General features: G+C 33.8%; 1 protein-coding gene across 1 annotated transcript; it reads left to right on the plus strand.

The window, feature by feature from the left end:
• Positions 1–648: 648 nt before the first annotated feature.
• Positions 649–10,748, plus strand: LOC122582223 (structural maintenance of chromosomes flexible hinge domain-containing protein GMI1). The gene is made up of 37 exons (XM_043754588.1): positions 649–1,041; positions 1,135–1,164; positions 1,259–1,345; positions 1,425–1,480; positions 1,572–1,646; positions 1,734–1,806; positions 1,930–1,985; positions 2,082–2,187; positions 2,272–2,340; positions 2,417–2,503; positions 2,682–2,732; positions 2,855–2,990; positions 3,080–3,141; positions 3,233–3,361; positions 3,482–3,572; positions 3,649–3,683; positions 3,761–3,839; positions 3,915–4,103; positions 4,195–4,353; positions 4,581–4,602; positions 4,696–4,810; positions 4,875–4,991; positions 5,091–5,411; positions 5,505–5,608; positions 5,701–5,878; positions 5,949–6,057; positions 6,164–6,258; positions 6,398–6,496; positions 6,582–6,648; positions 6,741–6,823; positions 6,909–7,190; positions 7,773–7,955; positions 8,053–8,167; positions 8,532–8,742; positions 9,025–9,213; positions 9,486–9,797; positions 10,252–10,748. The coding sequence occupies exons 1-37, from the start codon at positions 649–651 to the stop codon at positions 10,574–10,576; spliced, it is 4,890 nt and encodes a 1,629-aa protein (XP_043610523.1). The 3' UTR covers positions 10,577–10,748.
• Positions 10,749–11,192: the final 444 nt, after the last annotated feature.

Genomic DNA, 11,192 nt, shown 5'->3' on the forward strand with positions numbered 1-11,192 from the left:
AAGGTTATGTGACAAACTTTTACTATATATTGTGATATCTGGCTGATATGATAGCTTATATGGTTGTTACATTTTAAATTGTTATTGTGTATATCTAACTTGTTATGTGACAAAACTTTTAATATATATTTTGTTATTTGGCTGATGTGACATTGTTACATTGTGTTTTCTTATTGTGTATCTAACTTTCAAACTGCTTATGGTTATGTGACCAATTTTAAGGTATATTGTGACATTTGGTTGATGTGATAACTTATATGGCTGTTACGTTTTTTTTTTTTGTGTGTAAAAATCCAAAATCATTTACAGTTTTGTAGTATGTAATTCGTCACGTTTTGTTGTTCTGTGTATTCACTTTCAAATAGTGTACTCTGTTGTGTCAAACTTTCAATTAAATTGGTATTGTATGTATCTGGTTACCTATTCGCCGTGTAATTGGTATTTCTGCTGATGTGTTAACTATATAAGCGCCACATTAGCAAACCAGAACCATAAACTAAAAATTTGATACATATAGTAGATTATTTGAATGTTGGATACACATAAAGCAAATCATGACATGTTGGGTACATACTAAATAATTACAGTGTATTTGTTTAGTAAAACCAAAAGCTGATATAATCATTTTTTTGCAGATCTTTTTAAAAGATGGATCGATATCTAACGCCGAAAAAGAGACCTAATGAGAGTCCGGACACTGGATGTGTAACCAAAAGGACTCCGGGTTCTGGTGTAACAAGTAGCCAGGATGATGGTTCTGGTTCAAGCGGAGTTTACAAGCTCAAAATCCTTTTGCCAAACGGAATGGCAGTGTTGGTGAAGTTACCAAAAGGATCTGGGTCTGTTACCGTGAAGGATTTGGCTGGTGAAGTGAAACAACAGCTTGCTAGAGCGATACAAGCGAGAAAAACAAGTACCCCAAAGAAATCTGTTAAATGGGATGCTGAATTAAGTTTTGTTGATGATCATGATTTTGTGATTAGAAATAGTGTTAACTTGACTAAATTAGAGTTGAATAAAGTTTATAATTTGAGACTTAATGTAAGTCCCTGCTTTCTTTTTCATATGCATTTTGTTTTGTTCTTTGATTTTGTCAAGGCTGTTTGTAATAAGTTGATAATGATCTTGTAACAGGATGGATCTAAGCCGGCTGAAATGTACGAGGTTTGTTACTTCTTTCTTGTTAGCAGCTGATTGTATATATTCTGGTTTGGCTTACATGAATTATAAAAGTAATGCTTAATTTTTTTGTTTTCAGAACATGTGGGATTTGACACCTGATACAGAGTTACTTATGGAATTACCTGAAGAGTACACGTTTGAAACTGCGCTGGCTGATCTTATCGTAAGAAACGTTGTTTGTTTATAACTTCATCACAGAAACTTGTGTTCAAGAGTCATAATGGTATACTGTATTATGTTAGGACAATTCGTTGCAAGCTATATGGCCAAATGAGGGATCTGATAAGAAGTCGATAAGGTACCGGGTCAACAAGCGTAGTTGACTTTTTGCATGGTTTTCGTGGGATTTTGGTTTTCTGCAGTTTCATGTAACTATTATCATTTTGCAGGGTGAAAGTTACAGATGATAAGATATCGATTATTGATACAGGCCCTGGCATGGACTCTACATCTATAGAGAAGTGGTAACATATTAATTTCTCAAATTGGCCATTTCTTTATTTCTTGCTTTCATGATTATGTTTTATTATAATGGTTTTCTTGCTTCTTAGGGGAAAGATGGGCGCCTCTCTTCATCGCGAATATAAAACACAGGCCATAGGTGGAAAGCCTCCCTATCTGAAGGTAAATACCATGAAAACTTTATGGAACATGTATATGTGCCGTCTTTTTATTACTATGTTCTTGATGACTAATTTTGAACACTTTGGCGGCATGTTACCGTCTTTTGCTATTCTTGCTTCTCAGCCTGCCTTTGGCATGTTTGGATATGGTGGCTTTATTGCATCTATGCATCTAGGGAGGTATGTCATTCAAATGGCATCTTTTTCATGTAGAAGGTTAATTTCCAAAAACTTATATCAGCTGTAATAACTTCATTTGTGGCAATTTATTTACAGGTACACTGAGCTCTCTTCCAAGACAAAGAATAGCAAAAAGGTCTATATGCTACGACTTGAAAGAGATGCTCTAATCAGTGGTTCTGGTTCAAAAAGAACATGGACGGTAATAATGTCTTTTCAGTCGTATTTTTTTTCATTTTCTACTCTTTCTAGTCTGATTAGTCTTTTATTCGTTCTTGCATTATAGACATATGGTGGCCTTCGAGATCCCACAGATTCTGAACTTAAGTTATCTTCTGGTGGAAGTTTCACAAAGGTAAACTTTGTTTTCGTTTTTAAAGGCTGAATTAAATATGATATCTGATTAAATATATATAGAAATATTTGAATAGGTTGATATTTTTGAACCCAAGATGCGAGGCATAGATGTGAGACGGCTGAAATGTAAACTAAAGGACATCTATTTTCCATACATCCAGGTTTGCTGACTTATATAATGTATGAATAATATGATTGTGTACACAGATTATAAGAATAGAACCCGTTTCATATCTTTCAAGCATCATGATTCATTGTTTTATCAATATTAGAAACACTTTATTCTTGCTAGCTAATACATCCAAGATACAGTTTTGTAACTTACATTCCTTTTTACAGTGTGATGACTTGTCCAAGAAAGGACTAACAATGATGCCAGTTGACTTCTGGGTTTGAGTTTGCCTTGCACTTTATATTTTTCCGCGACTTTGTTACATCTACTTCATTTTTAGTTCATGAGTTTCTATGTAACGAATTATTATACAATGTTTACATATACTATGGGTTTTTAGGTCAACGGTAATAATCTGGCAGAAATCCGGGGCGGGGAAGTAGCAGTTACGAATCTTCATTCTTGCAATGGTCCTGAATTTGTATTACAACTTCGTTTTTATCCGACGCATAACAATGTCACTACAAGTAGTCCAGGTTTACTTCTGTTTTGGCTTTACCAAGTTTAATACCCATGATTCAATATGTCATGGATGTCTAAAAACGTATGGTCTCATATTATTCAGGATCAAGGTTACCCAAAGAGGCGAATGCACGCCTTAGGTGTGTGTATCTTCCTGTTAAAGATGTAAGAGTTTGATACGTTTATGATATACTTTCACAGAAAGTTTGATATTATGCTATATGGTCTCCTAAAAGGCTAAAACTATTAATAACAGGGTAAGGAGAGTATTGAGATCATTCTGGAAACTTTAAAACAACTTGGATATGATTATAGAGAAGACTTTGGAAGTTTTAGTCATGTTTCTTGTAGACGGTTGGGTCGTCTACTTCCAGATGCTCGTTGGGTGAGTTTATTCAAGCATTTGCTTGTATCACAATTTAATTCCTTGGTGTTTACCTTCAAGAATAACATAATTCCTTATAGTTATGTAATTATTTTGTACATACTTTTCTACCATGATTAGGCATGGCTTCCATTTATGGATTTGAGGCAAAAGAAAGAGGACAGATCCCAAATTTTAAAGAGAAGCTGCATGCGAGTTAAATGCTTTATTGGTATAACCTACTGTTTTCCAAATAAATGCTTCGTATTTATTTTATCATGTCTGAGAACTAACCTTTGTGACCCTAGAGACGGATGCTGGTTTCAACCCAACACCCTCTAAGGTATGCATATTTGACTCCTTTCTATTGTTTGACATCCATTTATTTTTCTGATGATTTTTGTCTTCTTTCTGAACAAGACTGATTTTGCACACCAAAATTCCTATACCACTGCCTTGAAGAACTTGGGTAGCAAACAGCCTTTGGAGAAAGAGACTGGTAATTTTTATTTCCTAATTTTAGATAAATATTGTGTATACAGTAAATTAAAAAACCTTGTACATCCATCAACAGGTGTTGAAATTGAGATCAGAAAGGAGGGCAAATCCTTGAACCTGTCACAGTTGGACAAGCAGTACCAACAATGGCTTATGGATATGCATGACAGATACGATGAAGAAGTGGATTGCGGAGTTGATGAACCTGTGATTTTAGAAAACCCTTTAAACAAAAAGGAGCTTCACATATCCACGAACGGGGAGAGTTCAGTAATCGATTCCACATGCAATATTGTACATCATTTAATAAGTTCTTTAGAAATGACAGTTTTATTCCATGTTCATTCTGCTTGTAGTTGTGAGGGTTCACAAAGCTTTAAGGCGGAAAGGAAAATCTTGGAAAACAGGGCAGAAAATCAAGATCCTAAAGGGAGCATGTGCAGGCTTTCACAAGAATAATGTCTATGCTACATTAGAATACATTCTTCTTGAAGGATTTCAAGGGGATGCAGGTGGTGAGTGTCTTGTCTCTTGAATAAGCCACAAAACTCTTTTCCCTCAATATATCTAGTGTAACATGTAGTTTTAGTTGTCAATGTAGCATATATAACCTTTGATATCCCCAATTTTAAAATTTCTATAATTTTCACCGTTCCATCTTTAAATAATTTCATTAGAGTATTTATGTCACTCTTTGCAACATCTAGTGAGTTTTAATTTTTCTTATGTTTGTATCAAACAGGAAATGCTTGGATAATTTGCAGGTGATCCACCTTTTGTATCTTTATCTATAGCTTCTTTTATTCTTTATATAGTCTTTTGTTCAAACTTTTTATAATACTTATCTCTTCTGGAAGAACGATTGACATACCTAAAGAAGATGGCTGTCTCCTTGAAATTGTTGATGGAAATCCCAAGTTTAATCTGCGAAAATCCCTCCCAATACCAATAAATGCTGTTGATTCTGGAAAGGTTAGGAATGTTATACTTGTTATTAAACAACAAATATAACTACTTATTAAACAAAAACTTGCAGTGTCTAGCGGTTGATGATTCTGAATGGAACAACCAAATCAAAAAGCAATATCAGAAACGTCCGTCCTCAATCGAGATGGTAAATTCAAGACAATGCTGCAAGTTGGGAATAGATGCGGTTAGTTCATTAAATAAAAAATAGTAATTTTAGTCCTTATTCGATTTACTATTTCATCTTATTATCATTCTTTAAATCACTTCGTTTCTTTTATTGCAGTCATTACCTGATGAGCGTGAGGTTTATGCCGGGGATTATTCACACTGTGAAATTGTAGCAGTTGTTCGTCCTGCTACTTATAAATCTGGAACTGATTCTAAACATTTATATCAGAAATACGTGATGAAAGATAATTTTGAGATGTCACTTGCAATAACTTTTTATCCATATAAAAGTTCCCGAGATGAAACCATTATCTATTCTGGACGTATATCACCTTCATCACGAAATGACTTTGATGGTTTATATGTATTTAAACCAAAATACAAGTCGTATCCCCTGTTTCATAAATCTGGCTTATATACATTGACCTTTTCCATTGTGAGTAACACTAAATTTGTTCAATTATATGAATTTGGTTAATATTTACAACATATACGTGACTTTTCCAACTTTTTTTGTAATCGTCATCAGAATGATTCAAGCTGTGAGAAGTGTGTGGAGAAAGTTAGAGTTAAACCATTACGTGAGATTCACAAATGGGCACTTACAAAGAAGATTTCTGATCTAGAGATAAGGTAAGATATGTTATATATGTAGAATGTATAATGATTATTTATGTTTCTATTTGATGGTAATTTTGTCTATTAACATGCTGGTTATTGTTTAGGGTTGGCTGCTTATACAAACCCATTTCCATATCAATGTTCGACATATTTGACAATCAAATTCCGTTTTCAAAAGTTCCCAAACTGTTGATCAAGGTGAAGTACACAGGCAGTACAATAGTTCAAGTTAACCAATGGAACTCATTTATATCATTGGATAAGTTGGCCCTTATACTTGAGGTAAGTTTAAATAACTTTGATGTCCTTAATTGGATATTCTCATGAAAGTAATGCATTCTGGTAATTGTAGGATTTGCTTATTGAGATGTCTAATTTGGACAGCATTTTGCCAACTTATAATGCCACACTGATGCTATGTCTGCCTGATGGCTCAAACTTGTTAGATATCCCCATTAAAGGTGTGCATATCTTTGCCATTTTTTGAGAATAATTAGTTTGTGTGAATTTCTAGTTTGTACTTTGTCTATTTTTTAACTTGGCTTGTTCTATCTTCTATTACCCTAGTTCTTCCTGGACCTGTAAAATGTTTTACAGTGCAACCAGAAAACTTTGTGAAGCAATTGATTCCAGGCCAAGTAATTAATGAGTTGACAGTGGAGGTACATGCATTACTTTAGTTTCAGACGACAATTTATGTAGTGTTTTATAAATTTATCATTTAATTCGTGTTTTATAAATCTCAGAAGAGCCATGTGTATGATTTTCAATCCATTTATGAATTTTTTATATCTTTTAAAGCTGTTTGATGCTTATGGAAATCATGTCCAAGAAAATGAAAAGATGGAGTTAATTGTCGATGGATGTGGGTGGCTGGACAGGTCATCTTCTGGCAAACAGGTGTGTGTGCCTTTTGCAATTTGTCCTTTGATTTGCATCTTTGACTTGCTGAGTGAGCTTTTCACTATAAATTTTTTAGTTACAGGTGGATGCTTTTGGGTGCATTGAGCTTGGTGGCCTCATGAGAGTTACTGCAGGATATGGACAAAATGGTAGTATTCTTTTTAAAATGTTTCTAAATCACATTTTGCTATTTTGGATTACGATATTCCAGTTCTTATTATGAAGTATAATTTTCATGCAGTGTCACTGTCTATTCGTTCAAAGGGAAAACTTATTAGCAAGGAGTGGCAGATTGAGAAAAGGCAGCTAAGAACTGCATCAGTGGTCTGAAGTTTAACTTAATGTTTCTAATTCTAAGTGTATATGCAAATTACATTAAATTGATTCCAGTTATGTGTGATAACTGCAGATACCTGAAACCTGTTTTGCTGGTTCCCAACTTGAAAACCTCGAGTTTGAAGTTATAGATTCCAAGGGTGATGTGGATGTCAATTTTCATGATGAAGATAAAATTGGACAATCTCATACTCTTGTGATTAAATCACAATTTGAAGATATTGACGAATCTGTAAAATATGTTTTTCGTAAAGGCCGCTGCATAGTTCGTTCAGTTCCTGTTCCTTCTGAAATAGGGGAGTTTAGTGTTGTGGTTGCTCATTCCCGTTGTTCAGAGCTGCAATTGACTGTTAAGGTGAATTCCTCTCTTTGAAATTTCTATCTGATTATTGGTACTTGAAGTCTCAATAATTAGTCATAAGCGGTTGCATAATTTGATTTTAATTATTTGATTATTTTGGGGGATAATCTGTTTCGTAGCAGCTTAATTGATAATGGTTATTTAATGGAACTTTTTTGTTTTTACCTTGATTTAAATACTAGTCATCTGCATTTCTAACAGTTTATAGTTCTACTATGAAAACGATAATTTTTCCAGTCTTATTGTAACTGATCAAAGTCAATTTGCTATATTTCAACTTTAACTAAATTTGGTAATTTTATTCTTAGTTACTTCAGATTTAGAATTTATCAAATACTCAAACATCGTTTATTACAACTCAAACAACAGAAACACTTTTAAACCATCCCTTGCGGCATCTTCTAATGCAGATTCTCATCTGATTTTGCTATTCAAAATCAAATAACAAATATCTGAGCCCGTCCAAACGCCCACTTACATGATGCACCCCTTAAACCACTGATTCATTGATTTTTGTGTGAAGAAAGATAATACCTCCGGAAAATTGAGCCACTGAATCTTTTTTCGTATACATAGGTTCTCGTTGAGCAACCTCCAGAGATGGAGCCTCTAAATATCAGCCATCAATCTACCAATGAAAATATTATCTCACATACACAATTTGATTATACAAGTGTCCAACATTACACTCCAGAGAAAAATGCTTCATCCCTACTGGATTTGTATTCTACACCAGAAGCTTTTCTGAATTTCCAGAAGGTACATTACCATCTTTTAATGGCATCGCGTAAAATATATACTTTATAAAATTCTACATCATTGTTACTTTATATTTAATGAAACCCTGAATTTTCAGGATCTTGAGAATGAGATTCTTGAATATGGTTTGAGTATTGCCCATCATGAAAAGAATATAAAAGAGTGTGAAATTCAGATAACAGCAATTGAGTCGGAGCTCTCACAATTAGAAGGTAATGGTTGTCTTTATGTTTGTTCGATCAGTATACAGTTAGAAAATTTTGCTTACAACTCTATGATATTGAAAACGTATGTTTGTTGTTTCTGCCCAAAGGCTAAATTTAAAAATGACTTCTTTGTTCTTAATTACTACCTGGATTCTTTTATCCTCACATGCATAACTTTTGCTGTCTAGGAATTTTTGTTTAGTAATTTTTTAGTAATATCTTTACTCTATCCTAAAATAATCATCTTATATAGAATTCGAAATTCAGTTTTTCATATTAAATGTCAGTACGAAATTCAATCTTATTCTACTTTTAATAACTGTATCTTATTAGGAATTGAAGTATGAATGATTTGGATTTCATTATACAGGTATCCAACACAAAACTCTTTGTATTGCCAAATATGGATCGCCAGGGAAAAATGAAATTATATCACGGGTTGAATCTAAGGTTGACAATGCTGCTTCGCTTGTCATGACACTCTTCAGAGGGCTGTCTGAAACAGATCGCCGTGGCTCGATGGGAAATATTATTGGTGTTGTTGCTCTTTTGGGAACAGCTCCCACTTTGAACCTTAGCAGGTGGAGCCACTTCTAAATGCAGGCATCTTGCTCATAATGCTGTTCTTTTGGTCATTTTTTCTTTAAATGTCTTAAATAATCACATTTTTCAAGCAAAATTAGACTATTATCTGACTGTTACAACTTCAACTCCAAGCAACACGTCCAAGCACTATTTTCTACAGCCTGTTTTTCTACAGCTGTTATTTTTCATCTGATATCAAGTATCATATAATCAGTTTTTAAATGCTCACCAAAAATACCTCCATGATAACTTTAACCGTTTTATTACCATCTTCTCAGGATATTTGCAGAGTATCTTGGTGATCAAATGCTTGCAGTCGTATGCAAATCTTATGAGGATGTAAATTTACTTGAAACTTATGATGAGAATGGCAAGTTGAATGCTAGTCATGCACTTCATATGTTTGCAAGTGAACTTGGACAACCCATAAGTGGACGTTATCTCATTCTATGTATTGAAGATATAAGGTTTGCAAATACACAGATCTTTTATAGATGTGCTGGTATAAATTTTAAGGAAAATGATTAATCCTCCTAAACATTTGCCTAAAAATCCTCCTAAAACCTTAGGAATGTGACAAGTGGATTCCACTTAATCTCTTTCCTAATCTCCCCCCTTCAAATTTCCACATGTCACCATCCAATAAGTTAGGAGGATTTTTAGGCTAATGAATTAGGAGGATTAATCATTCCCCAAATTTAAATACTTGAATGATATCCCCATTATTTCAACTTGGCAGGGCGTGTGAGTTAGATAAAGATCTTCAGGGAAAGCTTATGTTGCCAAATCCTACCCTTCCTGATGGATCAACACCAGCAGGTTTTCTGGGTTATGCAGTTAATATGATAGATATAGACGTTGATCACATAGATACCAAGACAGATTCTGGTTGTGGTCTTCGAGAAACTCTATTCTATCGTCTTTTTGGTGAGACACAAGTATATAAATCCCGAGAAGAAATGAAAAGGGCGATCTCATGTATTAAAGATGGTGCTGTGTCCTTGGATGGAGGTATTTTTAGAGGCAATGGTGCTGTGTCTCTTGGATGTTTGTAAGTGCATGGTTCTTAATAACCTTAACATTTTTTAGTTGATCTATAGACAGATAATTTTGTCTAATAAACTTCACTCCTATTTCTTTTAATCAATTTTGAGGTGTCTTTCCATTTTCTTGTAAGTGCATGGTGCTTAATTTTTGTTCAGGATGAACACCATTTAACTTTCAATAGACCTTATAACAACTCGTAAGTTTTCTAAAACCTCGGTTAAAGGTACAATCATGGGTCAAAAAGGAAGTTGTGTCTGTAACGTTGGCAATGTTAACGTGGCACTGGCAAAGTTAAAGATTTATTTGCCTAATCTTCATATATTTAAGGGTTTTTTCTGGTACAAACAAAGTTGGTTACCAGGAATATATAGAAGATGGGCAAACGTCAGGTTACATTTTCCATCTGCTATCTTGTTCTATATATATCTAACTTGATCTTTTGTTTAACAAATGATTAGGAACCCGGATGTTATTTTCCCAGTAGCTGCTCCAAGAACTCAAGAGGGTTCTCCGAACGACAAGAAGTTGATGAGGCATTATAAGGAACTGAAGTTGCATCACAAAGATACTGTGAATAACTTGACTGAAGAATGGAAACGTCATGAAAGTGTTATGAAAGAGTTCAACAAGACTCGTGATTTATACACCAAGTACTTTACTAGGAACCCATTGGATATTGGACACCCTCAAGTGTCTAAAGTTGATTGCTTGGAGGAGAAACCCGTTAATATTACACAATGTTTGACACCCACGTATGAAGTGCATTCTATAGACAGCGATTAGTAATGTTATTCAGGCGTATAGGAAAGTTTTCTAACCAGCTTTTGACACCTTAAGTAGGCTGTATATGCCCAACAGTTACTGGTTATGAAACTTGTTTTGAAGGTTATCTTATTTAGGATGCTATAATGTTTAACTTTGGATATTATATGGTAAATATATATAAATATTAATTAACATGGGGATCTTTTTTTTTGTATGTTGGTTCTTGATGTATATTTATTTATTCCTATTTCTATTTTGGTATGGTTTTATATAAATTGTCACATTTGAATTTTTACTATTTGTATTTCTAATAAGGACTTGTAAGTCAAGAACATAAAAACTTATTTTAAGTAAAAGTGATGGTACAATTAAAAAATATCAATGTTGTATGTTGTACATTTAATTTTTATTTTTCATTTTACATTTACAAATAACGTATAGAATAATTCTATGAAGTTAAACTAGTGGGTTCGGACCCCAAACCGTGGGGATTGGTTTAGTTGTTGATACGGTTTTGTTAAGATAATGCATTTGCATTAAATAACATCCATTTAATTCGATCATCACCTTATAATTGATAAGTATGCGAGGTCTAATTTATCGTATGATACAAAATGAAAGTTTGCAATAAAAA

The sequence above is a fragment of the Erigeron canadensis genome, chromosome 1, assembly GCF_010389155.1.
Source record: "Erigeron canadensis isolate Cc75 chromosome 1, C_canadensis_v1, whole genome shotgun sequence".
NCBI lineage: Eukaryota > Viridiplantae > Streptophyta > Magnoliopsida > Asterales > Asteraceae > Erigeron > Erigeron canadensis.